At 40.8% G+C, this 19,293-nt stretch overlaps 6 protein-coding genes across 7 annotated transcripts; 1 reads left to right on the top strand and 5 right to left on the bottom strand.

Annotated features, from left to right (window-relative positions):
* Nucleotides 1-4,391: 4,391 nt before the first annotated feature.
* On the bottom strand, nucleotides 4,392-6,236 carry LOC132789780 (uncharacterized). The gene is made up of 2 exons (XM_060798041.1): nucleotides 5,824-6,236; nucleotides 4,392-5,463 (listed from the first exon to the last, which is right to left on the bottom strand). Exon 2 carries the CDS (start codon nucleotides 5,386-5,388, stop codon nucleotides 4,453-4,455), a length of 936 nt encoding a protein of 311 aa, XP_060654024.1. The 5' UTR covers nucleotides 5,389-5,463; nucleotides 5,824-6,236; the 3' UTR covers nucleotides 4,392-4,452.
* A 947-nt stretch (nucleotides 6,237-7,183) lies between these two features.
* On the bottom strand, nucleotides 7,184-10,357 carry LOC132791519 (uncharacterized). Of its 2 annotated transcripts, none has more exons than XM_060800479.1 (3): nucleotides 9,866-10,357; nucleotides 9,679-9,789; nucleotides 7,184-9,615 (listed from the first exon to the last, which is right to left on the bottom strand). In XM_060800479.1, the coding sequence occupies exons 2-3, from the start codon at nucleotides 9,745-9,747 to the stop codon at nucleotides 7,972-7,974; spliced, it is 1,713 nt and encodes a 570-aa protein (XP_060656462.1). In that variant the 5' UTR covers nucleotides 9,748-9,789; nucleotides 9,866-10,357; the 3' UTR covers nucleotides 7,184-7,971. The 2 variants fall into 2 exon arrangements, with proteins under 2 accessions (XP_060656462.1, XP_060656460.1); XM_060800477.1 differs by having other exon boundaries at nucleotides 7,184-9,618; nucleotides 9,866-10,356.
* Nucleotides 10,358-10,721: 364 nt separating this feature from the next.
* Nucleotides 10,722-13,067, bottom strand: LOC132792673 (retinoid-inducible serine carboxypeptidase). Its single transcript, XM_060802121.1, has 4 exons — nucleotides 12,929-13,067; nucleotides 11,387-12,175; nucleotides 11,146-11,331; nucleotides 10,722-11,082 (listed from the first exon to the last, which is right to left on the bottom strand). The coding sequence occupies exons 1-4, from the start codon at nucleotides 12,993-12,995 to the stop codon at nucleotides 10,787-10,789; spliced, it is 1,338 nt and encodes a 445-aa protein (XP_060658104.1). The 5' UTR covers nucleotides 12,996-13,067; the 3' UTR covers nucleotides 10,722-10,786.
* A 1,223-nt stretch (nucleotides 13,068-14,290) lies between these two features.
* On the bottom strand, nucleotides 14,291-16,316 carry LOC132790705 (retinoid-inducible serine carboxypeptidase). Its single transcript, XM_060799340.1, has 4 exons — nucleotides 16,210-16,316; nucleotides 15,363-16,148; nucleotides 14,700-14,885; nucleotides 14,291-14,631 (listed from the first exon to the last, which is right to left on the bottom strand). Exons 1-4 carry the CDS (start codon nucleotides 16,268-16,270, stop codon nucleotides 14,336-14,338), a joined length of 1,329 nt encoding a protein of 442 aa, XP_060655323.1. The 5' UTR covers nucleotides 16,271-16,316; the 3' UTR covers nucleotides 14,291-14,335.
* Nucleotides 16,317-16,445: 129 nt separating this feature from the next.
* On the top strand, nucleotides 16,446-17,418 carry LOC132790707 (ras-related protein Rab-11A). The gene is made up of 2 exons (XM_060799342.1): nucleotides 16,446-16,735; nucleotides 16,795-17,418. The coding sequence occupies exons 1-2, from the start codon at nucleotides 16,556-16,558 to the stop codon at nucleotides 17,248-17,250; spliced, it is 636 nt and encodes a 211-aa protein (XP_060655325.1). The 5' UTR covers nucleotides 16,446-16,555; the 3' UTR covers nucleotides 17,251-17,418.
* Nucleotides 17,419-17,516: 98 nt separating this feature from the next.
* Nucleotides 17,517-19,264, bottom strand: LOC132790706 (vesicle transport through interaction with t-SNAREs homolog 1A). Its single transcript, XM_060799341.1, has 3 exons — nucleotides 19,068-19,264; nucleotides 18,621-19,010; nucleotides 17,517-17,953 (listed from the first exon to the last, which is right to left on the bottom strand). The coding sequence occupies exons 1-3, from the start codon at nucleotides 19,156-19,158 to the stop codon at nucleotides 17,736-17,738; spliced, it is 699 nt and encodes a 232-aa protein (XP_060655324.1). The 5' UTR covers nucleotides 19,159-19,264; the 3' UTR covers nucleotides 17,517-17,735.
* Between the last annotated feature and the right edge of the window lie 29 nt (nucleotides 19,265-19,293).

Genomic DNA, 19,293 nt, shown 5'->3' with positions numbered 1-19,293 from the left:
CACACGCCAAATTAAAAAACCCTCGCTTGAGTTTTATCCCCGTGATTTGTCACTCTTCAACTCAATCTCCTCCTTCAGCTATTCTTTTTAAAAGTCACTTGCGCTTCTCTCAGTCTAATACACCCTTTGTTGCCCACACTTCGAGGGCAGCCAAACAAATCCAAGCCAGGCCAAAGAACGTTTTAATAAAGTTCTCACTCTCACATTATTCGTCACGCCGTTGTTGCTTTTGCTGTTGTTGTTGTTGTTTGCTGTTGCTTTGGTTGTTGCGTCTGCGCGCCCACATTCCACATTTCAAGCACTCGCTTCCCATCGCAGTCTCATTAGCGGACGAGCCAAAGGGACAGTTCACATGATACGCTCACGCTCTCTCTCTCTCACCCTGACCATTCCCATATCCGAATCCCTATTCTGATTCTCATTCCGATTTTTGGATTTCTCGTTCCCAGGCGCATTTGGCAGCAACTGCTTGAGTTCTCGTGTGATTTTTGTGAAGCAACAGCTTTTCCATCGAAACCCACCCCTAAAAGAAGTAGAAAAAAACTAAACAGTCGCGTGTTCTGCACCTGAATCTTCACTTTTTGAGGGTTGCTTTTGTCCGCAGTTGTCGCGTGCCCCGCAGCAGCGTGTGAGAAATGCAATTGGTTACTGTTTATTTCTCGCATGTTTACACAGCGTGCACAAACAACGCAGCACAGCAAACAACAACAACAACAACAACTGAACTGCAGCTGACGATGAGCTATTTTATCGGCCAATACAAATTGGAAATTTCTCATTAAGTTTGCAATCAATTGCAGCCAAGCAAAGCTTGTACAACTCTTCAGCAATTGACCTCGACCGAGGATGGTCAGCAACGGGCAATTCAGTGCACTGAGAGAAATGAAATGATATAAGATCAAATTGCAAAGCTATTAAATTTAAAAAGAGTTATACTAATTTCATTCCTAATTTATGAACTATAATATTAAGGAAATTTTATTTGAAGATACGTAAGCTCATTTTTTAAATTTCTAAGTTCAAAATAATACTCATTTCATTTGATTATTGTTATACACGAAACAAAATAAATAGTACATAAGAGTACGTAAAACAAGTAAGAAAGATGCAGTCGAGTGTGCTCGACTGTGAGATACCAGGTACCTTTTATTTCTATTTTATTATATTAAATCTAGTATTTAATACTACATTTAAATTTAGAAGAGGTACCTATTTTCAATAAATGAAAAAAACGTTATTATTCGTAAAATATACCAAATAATTACCACAAAATAAAAAAAATACTGGATGCCATATTTGGTAAATCGATGAAGTACAATGTACCTCGTAAGAAGTACAATTCACAAAGTAATAAACCTCTTAAACCTATAGGTAGGTTCAATTCTTTCATTTGAGAAGTGTTTTAAATGATACATCAAATAAAGTCTGAATTATGCAATGCTAAGTATTCTAAGCAATACTAATTTTCTTTGATAACTAGTACTAATGAGAAATTTAAATAAATAATAAGTAAGATACACAAATTTTATATTTAGTCTACAGTACTCCAAGAGATGAACAGCAAGCCAAAGATGAATTAATTAGTACATAAAAAAGCCAACTACATAGTAAATTTTTAATGTACCTATATTGAAAATTATTACATAAATAAATGAAATTAGTAAGCAATAAAAAAAAATAAGTATGACACAAATTTTATTTTTTGTTTTCAAAAATACTTGAATGCTATCATAAATACTGAAATATTAAGTTACCCAAAATGAAAAACAGCTTAAACATACTATTTTAAAATAAGCACTTTAAGCGTATATAACTAAATTTTATCTCGAAGCTGCGTTTATATTAGTATTTTTTAAATTTAAGCGCGTAGCGCACTGCTATTTCAACGAGCACAGCTGAAAGTAAAATGCACACTCTTACATATAAATAATAGAATAAAAAAAACAAAATTTTTTAATTCTAATATAAATTAGGTCGAAAGTTATTACACTAAGATAAAATTTCAAATTTTTGATATTACAAAAGAATGGAATTTTGTTCTCTGTACTTTGGTCATTGGGAGTGGAAAATGCAGGCCTCGATTGGTCAGCTTTATGGCGCTTGATGAGCACCTTATGAACGGCAGCGGGCGAGTCGTGCCACAAGGGTTATGCGCCGCTTCGAATTGCAATCAAAAACAAAAACAACAAAAAAGAAAAAAAAGGAGGCGATGCGACGTAGTTGTAGTTCCGGCGAGTTTGTTGCCTAAGTCTTTCGTTTTAGGACTTGAATTGCATTTCAAATTGCGCACAAAACGAATTTATTTTTATATGTATACGTTAAACTTGAGCAAACAACATCATCATCAGTGCAACATCAGCAACCACAGCAACAACAACAACGACAACAAAGAACAACTCCAACGGCAACAAGTTGCGATAAACTGATTTTTGTTTCTTGATTTCGTTGAACCAAAAAAGGCAACGGCAACTCCCATTAAACGGCCCAAAAAGGCAAAACATTGCTGTCGATGTTGTTGTTGTTGCTGCTGTTGTTGTTGCAGTTGTTGTTGTTGCAGTTGCTGTTTGCTGTTGCTGTTGTTTTCTTTGTTAACTGGCGCCCACCACGTTGAGTGTGCGAGGCGGCATCGAAGCAGCGAGGCATCGCAACATCGGCCACCGGCGCAGTCGCTTGCATTTCATTTTTTTTTTGTGGCGCCACGCCCAGGCGAACAACTGCCACATGTAACGCCCACCGCAGCGAACAACTGCCACAGCCTTTTGTGTGCCATATTCACAGATTTGTTTAGGCCATTTTGATACGCATCCCACCGCTGAACGCCTCCCTCCGCTCCCCTTTCCTCACTCCACTCCTCTCCCCTCTTCCCTCTCCTCTCTCACCTCTCTATTTGCTCCAAGTGCAAGCAGCAGCGTCATTAAAGCAGCTGCATTTAATTTCAATGCCCATTTAAGGCTGCAAAACTTTGCAGTGATCAGTTGTGCCTCGAATTGTTGTTGTTCGAATCGTAGCTGTTGTTGTTGTTGTTGTTGTTGTTGTGTCAAGGGCTCACTTTTCCCCCAAGCATAGTCTCAGCCTCAACCTCAGCAGCAGCTGTGTGCAGGCTCCACGCATTTTTTACAACATTTTTGCCGCGACTATTTGCAATCGCATCAAGCAAGCAAGCAAGCACTCTGAGGTTGCAGTTGCAACACGTGCAACAACTCAGCCCTGTTTTAGGCCCCTTCTTCAGCCTGGCCGTGTTGTTGTATCAATTAAAGTTGCGCTTGATTTTCACATGCGTAGGACGACAGGTGCAAAATGCTACAGCGACTTAGGCCAGTCAGCAGCAACCACAGCAACAGCAACAACAGTCAGCATCGCTTCGTCTCCCCATTCACAGTGATTTGAATTTTTCCATGCGGTTGGGCTAGGCAAAAATTACACGTAAAATGGCAAAACAGGCGGCGCGACTCAGCAGCGGCATTAAGACAGGCGTTGTCCCGGCCCCAAGCTTCAAGTTTTAACTATAGCTTCACAGGTGCAGTGGCAACAGCTGCTCAAATCATTTGCAAACGCGTTAAGTGCATCACCGGATGGGCGGTGGCCGCTCGACCGCTCGACGGACGGGTGGTCAAACACAGCTGCTGCTGCCAGAGCATTATACATAGCACAAATCACATGCACATGTCGCTAATTAAGATTTTTCATTTCGCTTTTTATTAGATGTTGGCGTAAAGTTTTTCGCTGCTTTCAAGAGGTGAAACAAATTTGAAAGTAATTGTCGCTGCTAAATACTAGTTATTAAACGAGCTGTTTAGATTTGTGTTAAGCGAGCAATGGCAAATAAAATAAACTAAACTAAATAATTAATAAATGTATGCAAGAAAGAAAGCAAACTAATTAATGAATTAAAAATGTATTTGGCAAATCGAAATTTTCATGTAAAGCCTTCTTATGATTAAGCACATTATAATTCGACTCATATTTACAGCAAACATTCACATTGTGCACTTATTTTTAAAATAAATTTAAATTTTTAGAGTGGATTTATTTTCATGAACTTATTTTTAAAATAAAATCTAAGCTTGAGTCTGGATTTATTTTCATGCACTTATTTTTAAAATAAAATCTAAATTTGAATCTCATTTTATTTTCATTAAGAAATTATCTTGGATGTGCATTTAAGTGTAACTACTAAAGTAAATTCAAATTGAATTTTGAATTATTTAGTAACGTACAACAAATTCAAATTGCGATATCAGCTGTGAGAGTACACAATTAATCGACCGACCGCCACACAGCCAATAACCAGAAAGTGTAACCAGTTGGCAGTTATGATCTAGCATATTTTGGTATATTTTCCAATGTCCATCTACATACAAAGTTTTGGTCACACTATGAAAAGTCTTGTATTTAATTTGTCGTTACATTTATTAGTTATTTACATTTGTAGTTCATAGAATACAACAAGCCTTAAACATTATTAACCACAGTAGTGCGATCGCCACGATTGACCCGCAAGTTGCCCATACATCCTTCAAAGAGAATATCGGCAATAGCTTTCCTCGCCAGAATTCGTTGCGTCGGCGCCATCTCCTCATATTGAATGGCCCAGGACTTTGCTAATGCTTCGGAGGCTTCACTGAGAATGGGAGATGCGTTGTCGGTTTGAAGACCCTTCATTGCAGTCGATGCCGGTGCAGACGAGCCATTTGGCTCGCCAATATCTGGGATACTCGAATTGACGTTATCCATCTTAACATCATCGTTGAGACCTTGTCTATTCACTTCCATCGACGGATCACTATCAAATATTTCAATCTTTGGGCTGATTAGCATGCTCTCATCGAAAGCTGTTGGCATTGTGTCGCGATTTGTGGTGGCAGGTGCTAAGAATGCCGTTGGCGTTGTGTCCAATGGATCCAAATTACTCTGCAGGTGCTGGAGGAAGGATAGACTCGACTCAGGGACCTCTGAAGATGAATGTGAACCAACGTCTGCCTTGAAATCCTGTGGTGTATCCTGCTTATTCCACAGTCGCGACCTTTTAGATCTGTGCTGAAAAGACTCTTGGGTCTGCAGGAAACTCATGTTCTCGTAGAACCACAATGTGGGCTTGCACAGATTGGGATGCAATCCCAGTTCTTGCTGTTTCCAAATCCGCATCTGTTCTCGTCTGTAATTTGTGCGAAAAATGTTGATCCGTCGACCGACATCGGCTTTTGTGGCATTTGGTTCAATTTCTTTGAGCTTTGTCTGCAGAATTTCATATGATTCATTCCTTAATTCTTTATTTCTATAATCCAAATTGTGCACATTCCACAGCTCGGGCATCTGCTCGTAGAGTTTCAAAAATTCGCACCAAAATAACCGCTTACCGGCATTGAAGCGATCTGGCAACGCCGCCATTTCATCCACAGCCAGGAAATCTGTTGAAAATAACAGTGCTCTGTTAACTTCCAATTCACTCAGGTTGCGCGCAAACTATAAACAAAAGAAAGATGATATTAATATTACATACAACATATATACAAATTTAATACATAAAGCACATTTCCAATGTAACCAAAAATTTGTTGTTAGACTTGTGAAAAAACAGGAATGAGAAGATGTTTAAATTGACGCGCCATTTTACTCATGTTTTGGAATATCATAGAAGTGTGACCAGCTGACGACTTTTGGCTTTCTCTGTATTGGTATATTTCACGTATATTTCAGAAGTGACATTTGTGACCACTTGTGTGTTAAATAAAACAGCTTTAGGAAAGCTCTTTTATTTTGGGAATAAACAAAGTCTCTTAAATGCAATATTTAAATATTTGATTGGTAATGTTAATGGCTTACAGATAACGATGTTTTCCTTGAAATAACGCGTACATACGTACGTATGCTTGAACGACCTTCCCGGGGCAGCGCCAATCACAGACTGACGGTGACGTTGGATGTGCGACGCTGAGAGCGTTGCTTGTTGTCGATTGATTGATTGATTAGCTCATGTCGATGCGCTTAGCTGTATGTGTGTGTGTATGTACAGGCATACTTTCGAGTTTACTTCTATGTATGTGTGTGTGTGCATGTATATAGTTTTTGTTTGCGTTTTGGGTAAATTCTTGCCATCAATCAACATGCGCTCATTCTTTAATTGCGTGCGTGAACAAGAGTAAGTGTATGTGTGCCTGTGTATATGTGTATGCTTTTGTACGCATTTATAGAAGAACCTAATTATTATAAACGTATAGCAAATAAAAAAAAATTAAAGCGAATATTAAAATTGTTTTTTAATAAATAAATTTTTTTATGACAAATGGGAGGACTTAACCATGCCTGTGCTGCATAGCCACCCTGTGGACGTTTGGTCAGCCGCCTGCTTAATGACAGTCGTGTTTTTATATACACACACACATACAAACACACACTGCAAGTGAATCATGTGTTGGTGAACAGCTGTTTATATGCGATGCGGAGAGCGAACAGGCTAAGTTTTGCGCTAAGGGCAGACATGCGCATCAAAACAACCAACAAACCGACTGATTTACATGACTTTATAAAGTCAGTCGTGAATGAACAAAATTATGCCTTGCCTAATTATGTCACAATCCATCATGCGTGTAATTGAGCGTACAAGCTTACATTACATAAACTAGTTACTCTTCTATTTGTATCATAAGAAGTGTGCATACAAAGTTCACTTTTATACAACTCTGTTAATTGCTTGAGCAGCATTCTTGTAATTCTGTTAATGGCATGCACAGCTCTGTAATCTAACATTTGTTTTGAACACTTTACTGCAGTCACCCTGTGCGCCAGTTACGTGCATCACCACCCACCGCACACACACCGACACATGCTATGAGTTTAGCGACCTTTGCCAGTGTTGGTGAGCACAGAGAGCGCAAGAACATGTGAGAGCACAAAAAGTACTTTCCGAGAGTGAGAGAGAAAAAGAGAGGCGGCGGCGGCGTTGTCGACAAAACGGCCACCAGCTAAGGGCAGACATGCGCACTGCGACGACGACGCCAACGTCGCATGTAGAGTATGTGAGTGTGTGTGTGTGTAATTGTTGTTGGGCCAAGGTACACACATATGCATATGAGTAGCTGGCTCCGGTTATCTCGCCACAATTGTAATAACAACAACAATGACAATACTTTCCGCATACAATTGCAATTGAATAACACGTGTGTATGCGTGTGTATGTTTTTTATGTGATTTAGTTGCTATATTTTTGGTTTAAATGTATTTGGTACGTGTACAAAGTAAAAACAAAAAAACAAATTAAAATATTCACGTTATTGCTAATGATTGATTTCATCTTCAAGATGTGCTTAGATAGTTTAGTTGCTAATTTATATATATAAAATATGTTTTTGTATCTAATAGATACATTTCCATGTTCAATTGTTTCTCTGTTTAAATTAAGATACTATTTGCATAAGTATCTCATTCTAGATACTTTCTATATCCCACAGTTACTTTTGTATCTTCAACTCTTCTCCATCTTGTGATTATCTTAAGATGCAGATACTTTTGTATCTTCAACTCTTTCTATTCATTGCAGATTATTTCTATATCCACCAGATATTTTTGTATCTTCGACTCTTTTTACATGTTCTAAGATACGTTCTGCTTTTAATAGAAAAGTATCTCATTCTAGATACTTTCCATATCCGTCAGATACTTTTGTATCTTCAACTCTTTCTCCATGTCCTGTGTATCTTCAACTCTTTTTACATATTGTTTTTCTTAAGATACTATCTGCTTTCAATAGATAAGAATCTCATTCCAGATACTTTCTACATCCAACAGATACTTTTGTATCTTCAACTCTTTCTATTCATTGCAGATTCTTACTATATCCACCAGCTACTTTTGTGTCTTCAACTCTTTCTCCATGTCCTGTTTATCTCAAGATACTATCTGCTTTCAATGGATAAGTATCACAATCTAGATACTTTTCATATCCATCAGATACTTTTGTATCTTTGACTCTTTCTATTCATCTGCCAGCTCTCGCATGACTTCATCGGCTCGCGTGATGAGCCCAATGAGGCGATAGTTCTCCCGGGACAGAGCGAACTCCTCCAATCGCTTCAGGTACTTGCGCGCCTCTGAACAGCTGATGATTGTCGATGATGATTGCTCTCCGTTGTTGTTGTCATCGTGTCGTTGCCGCTTCGCTGGCGGCGGCGGCGTCGCTGTTGCTGTCGGAAGTGGCGATTGCCTTGGGGCTTTGGTTAGCGTCGGCATGGGCGGAAGTATTGTCATCGGGGGCGTGGCATATTCCAAGCTTCGCAATGCACGCGTTTGCTCGATGTATTGCTGTTCCACATCCGCATTGCCAGCGAGAATTTCGACCAATGAATTGACACTCGATCGCCCCCCGTTGTCGCCCTCCTCATCCTCCTCCCCATCGAGCAGCTCGCCATCGCTGTCCAGCTCCTGCTTGATGCGCACCAAAGGCTCCTGCTCCGTTTCCTCCTCTTCGACTGGCTTCTCTTCCTGCTGTTGTTGCTGTTGTGGTTGTTGTGGCTGTTCCTCTTCATCCTTGGGCTCCGTTTTGATCTCCTGCTTAATGTCCAGCATGGGTGGCGGCATTCCCGCCTTAGGCGTTGCCGTCGTCGTTGTTGTCGGCGCCGTCAATGGACGTTGTGTGATGCTCTGGGCCAAAGTTGCCAGCGGTATGATGGTCATGGTCTGTGCTCCGCCAGCAGCAGCGGCTGCTCCCGGCGGCAGAATGGGCGTGGCCAGCAGCACCTTCTGCGATGTGCCGGGGGGAACTTGTGGCAACCGCATCAGCTGCGGCAGCGGTTGGAGCACACGCGTCTGTTGCAGTTCACTGATCGTGGGTTTAACATCTTGTTCTTCCTCATCGGTCAGATCACCGCCCCCATCCACATCCACATCCTGCTCATCCTCATCGTCGACGTCGTCGTGACTGCTGCCACTTATGGTGGCCAGACTCAAGTCGCCATCCTCCTCCTCGTCATCCTGATCCTCATGCTCCTGCTGCGCTGCAGCCGGCGTGCACTCGGACATCACATCCTTGGCTATGTCATTGATCTGCACCGAATGCGATTGCGTGTAGCCAATCTTGAGGAGCTTGGTGTCATTGTGCTGTATGTTGTATGTGGCACGAAACTTGTCGCACCATTCCTGATGCGGAAAGAAGTTGTTCAGACCCATAAAGCTCTTGAATTGCAGTGCCATCTTCTGAATGAGACCGTCAGAGATGATGAAATCCTTGTAGTACATCATGCGACGTATCCAATCGTAGACAGCTTTGCCCAGCATCGATACTCGGACCACTTTCAACTCCTGCGTCTTGGCATCCTGACTGCGTCGGGTGCGTTGCTCCCACGCCCTCAGGATCTCCTCCTTTTGCTGCACAATCCGCTTGATCTGATCCGGACTGCAGTTGAACATGCGTCCCACATGTTTGTAGACGGGTTGACGATCGTATTCACGCAATGCGGCCACTTTTTCATTCAAGGCCAAGACATTCTTTCGTTTGATGCGATTATCAAATGCGACTTTCTCTGTCGCTGGCAACGTTGGCGTCGCAGTCGCAGTCGCCGTCGCAGTTGGCGTCGCTGCTTTGCTTGCTGCTTTCGGCTCTGCTTCTGTCTGTTGCTGTTGCTGCTGCAGAGATTAAGTGTTGATTAAATACGAGAGCTATTTAAATACAATTCTCTTATTTACCTTTTGCTTATCGTTCGCTTTTTGAGCTTTTTGCTCCTTCTGTTGCTTGCGTTTGTCGCGCACACGCATTGCTTTTTAATAACTGTTTGTGTGTGTGTTTAAAAAATGCACCTGAAAGTTTAAAAAATACATCAACATCAAATTCATGCATTGTTCTTATTGTTGTTTCTCTGTTGCGCTCACTCACCCTGTGTTCTTGTTGCTCTCTCGCTCGCTCTCACACACACCGCATAGTCGCGTGCATACACATGTATTTTTGGTCTGCCTACGTCTGCATGCGTGTGTGTGTGTGTGTCCGTGTGCGATGTGCTACGATTATGCGCGTTGACAGCAACTAAACGTCGCCCAGTTGCTGACTTTTTTCTATTCTGTTTTTATTTTTCATTCGCTTTCGCATGCACTTTACCTTGTTGTTGTTATGGCTGTTGCTGATTTGTTAATGCATATTTATAATAATTACACTGCACAATTAGACACGCATTCACACGTACATACACGTGTGCGATTGTTTTTCAAAATGTTTTTGATTCCACCGACTAGCGCACCGAACGGCGTACAATATAAAAATAGCTGTCCCACCCGCTGCCAGCGGCTGCTGTTTTCATTCTGTTTTTTTTTTCGTTGCTTTTTTTGTTTTCAGTTTTCTGTGAGCGCGAATGCGCACTGAGAGCACTTTTCTGCGCCGGCGGAGAGCTTGTGATAAGCGCAAGCAGCGCGCAACTTTAACATGTGTGTGTCTCAGTCTATGACTCTGAGTGAGTGTGTGTATGTATGTGAGTGAGTGCTTGTGCTGCTTTAGCAGATAATAGCAGATGACGGCGACACACACACACACAAACAAAGTTGAACATTTTGCAAGGCCGTTACACGGAGACAGGGTAGTTCGATTTCGTTGTGTGCTCTCACTTGCGCTCTCTCGCTCTCTCCACCCCACTGCGCATGCGAGAACTTTGCAGTTATTGAAACGAAACTGCGATTTGCTTTCGTTCGATCGCCATTTTTGGAAAAGTCAAAAGACGAAATTGCAACGTACAACTGTTGAGTAAATTTACATATACATATTTATTTGCATTACATACATATGTATTTATGTGTACACAAATATTATTTAACCGTAGTTGGTGTAATAGCGCAGAATGTGGGACATGGCTTGAGGATTATCAGCTGGGACCATGTGGCCAGAGCGATTAATCCAGAACATGCTGAAGTTGCCAGCAGTCTTCTCGTATCCCTCGAGCACACCATCCACATTGATGCCCACACGCGGAGTGGCCAAATATTCGGTCCTATTGATCCACTGCATGTCAGCAATAAAATTGACGGTGCCGGGCGTGGCGCAAATCAGATCCAAGCCACCCGAAAATACGCCCACTTTCAGTGTAGTATTGTTCAAAAGTTCCTCAACTAAACAGCCAAAGCACAGTTAATTTGCATATTCGATTTCGATAACATTTTCGATAACCTTACCAATGTGCACAACTGGCTTCATGAAGTCGCCCATCTGCGCTGAGAAGGTGGCGCCACTCTGCGCTCCCCAAAGAACGCCAGTGGTGATGTTCAAGGCTGCGGTGACTGGACCCGTCATCAGATCCGACAGCATCTGATCGCGATTCTCATCGATGTCGAAGTGCACCAAAGTTCGAATCATGCGTTCTGCAAAACATAATCGTTATCGATATACCGTTAATCGGTCACTACACAGACTTACCTTCGGGCGTCAACAAAGCCATCTGCCTCGAGTAGGCATCGCCGCGTGTAGGAGTCTCCACATTGTAGAAATCCACACCCTTCGATTCACGCAACACAACCGATTGCGTCAAACTCCATTGCATCGTCGCCAAAGTCCAAAGGCCCCTGTCCACGTAATTCTTGGTCCTCAAGGCAGCCGACTCGATGCTATCGTGTCCATTTTGATCCACAATGCCCATCTGCAGCAGGAAAGGTGCCCAGGCGAGCACCGAATCAATGGGAGATGTCCAGGGATCACCCAAAGCCACAGATTTCAGATTGCTCTCAATCTCCTTGCGTTCTATGGCATAGTAAAGCTCTAGAGCAAATTCTGGAGACATTTTTCCGCCATAGCTTTCGCAAAAGATGTGCAGAGGAACGGTTTTGAATTCCGGATGCAGAGCATAGAAACCCTTCATGAACTCAACCAGGTCCAAGGCGATTTCCTTGTTTGTTGTCGTATAATAGGCAGAGCTATCCACATAGCTGAAGCCCGAACCAACGGGATTGTCAATAAAAAGGACATTCATGTCCTTCACCCAGGTCCATTCGCGAGGAACGCCCTCCAATGTCAAGGGACCCAATTCCTCAAAGTTGCCATAGCCGGTGGATGAAGCTCCTGGTCCTCCCTGCAGCCAAATGGCAAGCGGACGTTGTGTGTAGCTGGTCACATTGGCGGTGGTGTAGTACAGCCAATAGAACATGTGAGCTCCGGTGCGCACATCCACAAAGCCCCAATCCTGATCACCAGGACCGTAACCTTCACGAGCTGTGAGGGAGAAAGAGATTTAGAACAAATCGTTGGAAGAAATGGGAACAATTTGAAAAGCTGCAATTCAATCAACTTGCTGATATACATTTCAAGATAAGGAATTACTTCTAGAACAACTTACGATCGTCATGAAATTTTCAGAAACAGTTTGAAACGAGGTTACCCTCATATTCATAACTTTAAAATTGTATTGAGCGTTGGATTTTTGTATAAATATTTGGTCTTGTTAAAGAGCGTAGTTAAAATGGAATACTAAATTTATTTATGTCAGACATGTAATAAGTAGTAAAGTTACAAAATTTGATATCACCCGCTTTTATAGTCTCTAAGATCTCGATGATCACATAGTCGGATAGCAAGAGGTGCTAATATCAATCCAATAATGATACAATGTCTTACTCTCCATATGGAGATATTTCCCTTTGTATATTACACTTTAGATTGCTTCTACATATGTAGATAACCACTAATTTATAATGCCCTACGATTAACAGGTATAATGAGCCTCTTCAGATCTAATTAATAGACTCGCTTTCTGGTGAATTCAGAAGCAGAAGGGATATCAATAGTGCCGATAAGATAACAATCTCAGCGGCTAATGTAACTTTGCTTTACTTGGAAATGATATCAATTTAGACTTTACGTTCATTAACACCTGTTTGGCATACTCAAGTGGTTCTTCTTTCTTTGCTCAAGCCCAGCATGTTGTCTGGCTGTCAAATTGAGGTCAGCTTAAAACACTCCACTCACCATTCACAGCACCAAAGCCGCCAGCGATCGCGAAGAGCGCCAGAAACACGGTTAATAGACGACTCATTTTGCACTATTTGTGTGTTCACCCAGGTCGTCTGCACACCTTCGAGTTTGGCGAACGTCTGAGCAGTGATCGAGTTACTATTGAAGAGGTAAGCAAGTGGTTGCTCGACAAAGAATTTCTAATCTAATAATATAGTAAGTAAGTAAGTGCTTATGATGTGGGACGATCCCTATTGATCGCTCTTGTCTTCGGGTGTTTACAATCTTTGATGGCGTCGACGCGTGACAATCTTAAGTCATAAGTTTGATGTCATTTTCGATTTTCGATTAGTACTTATAATTTAATATTACTTAATACTTTCGTCACAGAAAGTATTTTCATAATTATTTCAAAATACGTTTCTTCTAAATCACATGTTTGATTTAAATTGTCAGTTATACTTGGCGTTGATTTTTTTAGTAATGATAAATAAAAATATTGCACTTTTCTAAATATAATAATAGATTAAGTTTAATATGATTAAAGAGTATAAATTTACTTTAACTATATGGGATCATTCACATAAAACAAAAATAGAAAAATAAAATTTTCAAAACTAACATCATAAAATCAATATTTTTAAAATATTTCTTAATGAATTAGGCAGGATATATAATGGGAATTATTTCTTATACAATTATTTGTATTTTTTCATAATTGATGTTTTAAATGCTTAATACAAATTTATGAAGTATTAGCTGAGTTTTTAGCAAACCTCTGCCTCATAATTTAGTGTCTAAAAAATTGTTTTATATTCTATGTTCTATGTTCACTTTATTTTATTACATGTTCATTTTGAAACCTTACAGTTTATTTATTTTTACAGCATATGCCGGAAACTATTATTGTGAATACATTTAAACCACATTTACAAACTTGTGTTAAAATATAGATAGTGTTAAGCTCCCACTTGCCATTAAAAGTATAATTATGTATTTAACACATTGTATTTTAAGTTTCGCCATAGCTTTAGAAGTCTTTTCTTAGACAGCCTTAAATTATTTTATGGCAATGATTGTGCAAATTCGTAATGGGAAATATTCCTTAACTATCAATTGTCAAACTGTGTGTCTAGAAAATGAAAAGACTCTCTGTTAATCCACAGAATTATTTACGATCCACCGATGTCGATTTCGATTTCGACGCGTGACAGAGTTGAGATGATAAGTTTGTTTAGTATTTATTTCTATCACTTTCCACCAATACTTATCACTTTCATAAATTTCAACTAAGACACTTGATAATTAACTTTATGCGGTTACGTTTGCTTCTTATCACGACGACCTTCATTTTGCTTTCAGTTGTAAAACGAGAAATTCGATGTAATTGTTCAGATTTTATTGGCTTTATTACTTGGCGCTTTAACCAAAGTTGGTTAGACTGCGCAAAACATGGCTCATACCAGCTGGATTATCAGCTGGAGCCATGTGACCGGATCTATTGATCCAGAACATGGTAAAGTTGCCTCCGGTCTTCTCATAACCTTCCAGCACACGATCCACATTGATTCCTGTACGCGGTGCAGCCAAGTACTCGTTTCTTCTGGTCCAGTTGAGCTTGTCTATCCAGTTGACGGTGCCGGGAGTGGAACAGATCAGATCCAAGCCACCCGAGAAGACGGCCACTTGCAACGGTGTCTTGTCCAGCAGCTCGTTAACTACAATCAAATTATTCAGTTTATTACACAAAGCAATAAAGAAAAATACCGTTGAATAATTAACATACCAATGTGGATCACGGGCTTCATGAAGTCAGTGCGATGAATATCAAAGACAGCTCCGCTCTGCGAATCCCACTTGACGTGATCGGGAATACCCAAGGTTTCGGCCACTGGACCACGCAATAGATCCTCGGCAATCTGATCAAGATCCTCATCAAAGTCCAACTTCACCAAGGTGCGATACATGCGATCTGTGAAATGTTTATAACATGATTAAATCAGACACGATAAATTAAAAATATTCATAATTTTGGAATAAAGGAAAAAAACTCAGCTTTTGACAATGTGTTAGGAAAGTTAAAATTTAGATTTTTTAATAACATTATTAAATCTTAGTGATTTAAAAATTAAATTTTTAAATAAGATCTTAAAGTTTTTGTGATCTATTCATTATATTTAAGCAAAACATATGTAAATTGAAATAAATAACTTTTGAAACCTCACAAATAATCACTGTTTTCGAATGATATTTTTTTTTGATTTGGTCAAAATATAATGGAAGGAATAGACTATTATAAAATCTGCTAAAATTTATCTCTTTTTTTTTTAAATATAAAATTAAGCTTATTAAAGCCAGTTAAATAATTATAATGTTTGGTGAATAGCATTCAACTTTTCTCATTTAATTTTTTAATATGTAGAATAAATATATAGATAAATAGACTTACCCGCAGCTGGATAAAGCGAGCGCCTCTGGTAAGCGTCTCCCCTGGTCAATTTCAGCACATTGTAGAAGTCCACACCTTTGCTGGCCTTCAGCACCTCCCATTGGGTGTTGCCCCACTGAGTTGTAGCCTGAGCCCAGCGTTCGTTTTCCACCAATTCGGCTGTGAAATTGGCTGCCTTCATTATCTGATCATGGCCATCGTGATCGATTATGCCCAACTGCAGCAGGAATGGTGCCCACGACAACACCGAATCAATGGGCGACGTCCAGGGATCACCCAAAGACACCGAGGTCAAATTGCTCTTGATCTCCTTGCGTTGTATGGCATAGTAGAGTTCCAGAGCAAATTCGGGAGCCATTTTGCCACCATAACTTTCGCTAAAGATGTGCAACGGAACTGTTTCGAATTCCGGATGCTTAGCATAGAAGCCCTTCATTAGTTCCACCAGATCGGAGGCGATTTCCTGATTGGTAGCCGTCAAATAAGCATTGTTATCCACATAGCTGTAGCCAGCGCCCACGGGATTGTCAATGAACAGCACGTTCATGTCCTTGACCCAAGTCCAGTTGCGGTAGTTGCCGTACAAATCAACGGGACCAAACTCATCAAAGTTTCCATAGCGGATGGAGGAGGCTCCAGGTCCACCTTGCAGCCAAATGGCAAGAGGACGTTCGACATAGTTGGTTACATTCGCTGTGGTGTAGTACAGCCAGTAGAACATGTGAGCGCCTGGACGCACATCTATGTAGCCCCAATCCTGTTCACCTGGTCCATAGCCCGGTTTGCCTATTATCGATAATAATTTGAAATTACACTGGTTAACCAACAATTTCCACTTTTCACTTGCCTTGTGCTAAGGCCGCATATAGCGTTAGAATTATGGCCAACGAACGAATTGCAGCTGCCATCTTCCGTCTAAGCCAACAGTCGATTGTGCTTTGGCTGCTGACGCAATGTTCAACTCTAATTTAACGGCAAAGCTTATCAGCTGTTGATAGTGTTCAAAATCGATAGCACGCATTTGACAGTGCCGTTATCGCTAATCGTGTTATCGAAACCTTAGCAGTGGCAACCTCGCGGCAAACAGCTGTTTTGCATATTGAGTGTTGTGGTGTTATTTCTTTGTGTCTGGAGCAACAGCAGCTGCGTAGTTGCGAATTAATTTAATTACATTATTAGAACAAATCACAGCCATGGCAACGGTGCGAACACCCAAGCAAAAAGTCATTCTCTGCGGTGACTATGGTGTGGGCAAGAGCTCCTTGTTCCGCCGCTTTACGAACAACACATTCGTGACTGAAACCGACCGCAAATCCACGCTGGGATTGGATCACATTGATCGCGAGTACAACGTGGGCGACAAGCAACTGAAGGTGTGTATTATGGTAATTACTAAAAGTAGAAATATAATTCATATGCCTACATTTGACAGTTGCAATTGTGGGACACTGGCGGCATGGAGCGTGTGGCATCTGTGACTTCGTCGTATTATAAATTTGCCGAGGCTGCCATACTGGTCTTTGCCCTGGACAATGCTGCTTCCTTTCACTCGCTATCGCAGCACTTGCTGGACATTGTCACATTCGCCGAGAATGCCAAGATATTTATCTGTGGCAATAAGAGCGATCTGGAGGGCAGGGAACCCGAAGTTAGTGACGAGGATATGGAAGCATTTTGTGAGCAGTGTCATTCGTTAATCAGTGCCACATACAAGACATCATGTAGAAATGGCGAGGGTATCGAGGACATGTTCCAGGACATTGCTCGCCAGCTGGTCACCGCAAATCGCTCCAAAATGGAACTGCAAGCTCTGGAGCAGCAAAGCTTCCAAATTGATAAAGCCCTGGAGGCGGAACACCATGAGGAAGCCGGCTCCTGCAGTTGCTAGCAGTTGGGGAACATTGAGTTTGGCTAAACTGGCGTTTTTCTTCCCCAGCTGAGCTCAATGTACTTTCACAAATTTGTATATTTTGTTTTGCTTTAAGTTGTATTTATTATATTGTATAATATGATTTTTCTGTCGAATTTATAACTAAAATACGTCCAAAATACGTCATTATTGATATTGTTAATATTTATGCGCCAACGAACAATGATTTGATATAAACATTCATTAACATCAACATTTATAATATTAATCGAATAGGGCGTAAGTCATAGTTTAAATTTAAGTATAGTAGTTACTTTATATGTAGGATGCTACAAACATTTTCAATATACAAGTACATACATACATAATAATGTTTAGACAACTCGCAAATGGACAAAACTAAATGCTAAAACGAAAAATAAATAAACAATTTGCTAAATCCAGGAATGTGGGCAACGTGACATTTGTAAATTTACAACTTATATAATGTAATCTAATCCAGACTATGACGTGGCCGCCGATGTGCTGGGAGCAAACGTTAAGTAGAGGCTGACTCCGACAGCAACCACAAAGCAAACGCCCACGCCATAGAGGACGACCTTTTCGCGCAGTGCGCGCAGCATCATTGTGTTGAGGGTGCGGGAGGCGCGTCCCAGTTCCGCATTCGTTTCCCTCAGACGAGCGCGTGCGCCTTGCAGCGTCTCGCGTTGATGATGCAAATCTGACAAGTACAGAAGCAATAAAATTATTATAATAAAACTTGAAACAAGTAAAGCCGCAGGCGAGTGTACTTGACTGGAAAACACCCGCTAGCCATTTATGAGGAGTTAAGACTTTTAAATTAGGGCCTAAGAGCAAAAGAACTGAACTGTTTTGTAAAGGCTTTTCATACTTGTTTTAACTAGTAATTATAATTTGAGGATTTGGAAAAGTACTGCATTAAATCTTCTTCAAATTAAAGCATATCTTTCAGCTGTGCGTTAATGATTCTCTCAGTCAGTACAGAGAATTTTTGTACCCAGAAAATTGAGCAATATTTTCTTAGTAAAAAAATTTCATGAAGCTTCTTTTACAAGCTCAAAACTTTTTAAACGATGTTAGGGAATATTAAGTAAATAATTATTATACTACTTCAATATTTGCAGATTGACTTTTTGTTGTAAATGATTTTAATACGTTGAAGGCAAAGTGGCGTGGCGAGGAAAAGTTGGGACTCTAGTTATTATACCCTCTGAATTTTAGATTCATTTACCCAAGCGGACAGACAGACGGACGGATGCACCAAACTAAACGCGACAATTGAATAAAAGATCTTTACAGCTTCACAGCTGCTTTCCCTTGGCTTTACCACTTAACTAGCGTGTCTAAGAATAACTCGTAAGTCTTACCATTGAGCACCTGGGCACCCAAAGCCTCAGTTTCCAGTGCGACGCGATATCCTTCAGTGAGCCGATTGCCGGTGCGCTCAATGCGCTCGGAATTGTCGAGCAGCCGTTGTCGCTGATCGTTGCTAATGGACACATCCTCGTAATAATCACTGCCACCTAAATCCAACGTAGTGTAGGCCGCATTTGACTGCTGAGAGCGCGCCTTGTCTTTGGTTTGCTTGTATTCTGTTTGCAGGCGCTTCAATTCGGCTTGAGCCACTTGCAGTTTGCCATTGAAGCTGCTGCGTTGAGCAGGATTCAGTTCCCGCACCTCCAGACCCATTTGTTCCAGCAGCTCCTGCGCCTCCGATAGACTGCCATCGATTTTGTTACACAGCTCATTGCGTTCGCCTGGATTGATTTCAACACAAATAAAATTTGCAAAAAATTTTTGCTCACTTTACTCACTTGCACTTTGTTGTTGCAGTCGACCAATGTGTGCCGTTATTTCAGCAATCAGCGCTGCATACTGCTGTTCGTATTGCTCTAGCAGCGACATTATTTATTTATTTATTTTACAATAAATAATTTTATTTCTTTTGTGTAATTTGTGCTTAGTTTTTGGTTGCAGCTGTTTTGTTTATCTTTTCACAGTCAGCAATTTGCCATTCACAGCCCACAGCAACAGTGTTGT

Source organism: Drosophila nasuta, chromosome 3 (assembly GCF_023558535.2).
Source record: "Drosophila nasuta strain 15112-1781.00 chromosome 3, ASM2355853v1, whole genome shotgun sequence".
Taxonomy (NCBI): domain Eukaryota; kingdom Metazoa; phylum Arthropoda; class Insecta; order Diptera; family Drosophilidae; genus Drosophila; species Drosophila nasuta.
The sequence above is the reverse complement of the archived record's forward strand: the minus strand, read 5'-3'. Positions and strand labels throughout refer to the sequence as shown.

Coding starts and splice junctions, on each gene's coding strand:
- LOC132790706 (XM_060799341.1), bottom strand. CDS start 19,158: ATGTCGCTGCTAGAGCAATACGAACAGCAGTATGCAGCGCTGATTGCT. Junction 19,011..19,067: donor ACTGCAACAACAAAGTGCAA/GTGAGTAAAGTG, acceptor AAATCAATCCAG/GCGAACGCAATGAGCTGTGT. Junction 17,954..18,620: donor GGGTGCCCAGGTGCTCAATG/GTAAGACTTACG, acceptor TGTACTTGTCAG/ATTTGCATCATCAACGCGAG.
- LOC132790705 (XM_060799340.1), bottom strand. CDS start 16,270: ATGGCAGCTGCAATTCGTTCGTTGGCCATAATTCTAACGCTATATGCG. Junction 16,149..16,209: donor ATATGCGGCCTTAGCACAAG/GCAAGTGAAAAG, acceptor TATCGATAATAG/GCAAACCGGGCTATGGACCA. Junction 14,632..14,699: donor GAAGCCCGTGATCCACATTG/GTATGTTAATTA, acceptor ATTTGATTGTAG/TTAACGAGCTGCTGGACAAG.
- LOC132791519 (XM_060800477.1), bottom strand. CDS start 9,747: ATGCGTGTGCGCGACAAACGCAAGCAACAGAAGGAGCAAAAAGCTCAA. Junction 9,619..9,678: donor AAGCGAACGATAAGCAAAAG/GTAAATAAGAGA, acceptor TAATCTCTGCAG/CAGCAACAGCAACAGACAGA.
- LOC132789780 (XM_060798041.1), bottom strand. CDS start 5,388: ATGGCGGCGTTGCCAGATCGCTTCAATGCCGGTAAGCGGTTATTTTGG.
- LOC132792673 (XM_060802121.1), bottom strand. CDS start 12,995: ATGAGTCGTCTATTAACCGTGTTTCTGGCGCTCTTCGCGATCGCTGGC. Junction 11,332..11,386: donor GGCTTTGTTGACGCCCGAAG/GTAAGTCTGTGT, acceptor TATGTTTTGCAG/AACGCATGATTCGAACTTTG. Junction 11,083..11,145: donor GAAGCCAGTTGTGCACATTG/GTAAGGTTATCG, acceptor TTGGCTGTTTAG/TTGAGGAACTTTTGAACAAT.
- LOC132790707 (XM_060799342.1), top strand. CDS start 16,556: ATGGCAACGGTGCGAACACCCAAGCAAAAAGTCATTCTCTGCGGTGAC. Junction 16,736..16,794: donor TGGGCGACAAGCAACTGAAG/GTGTGTATTATG, acceptor TACATTTGACAG/TTGCAATTGTGGGACACTGG.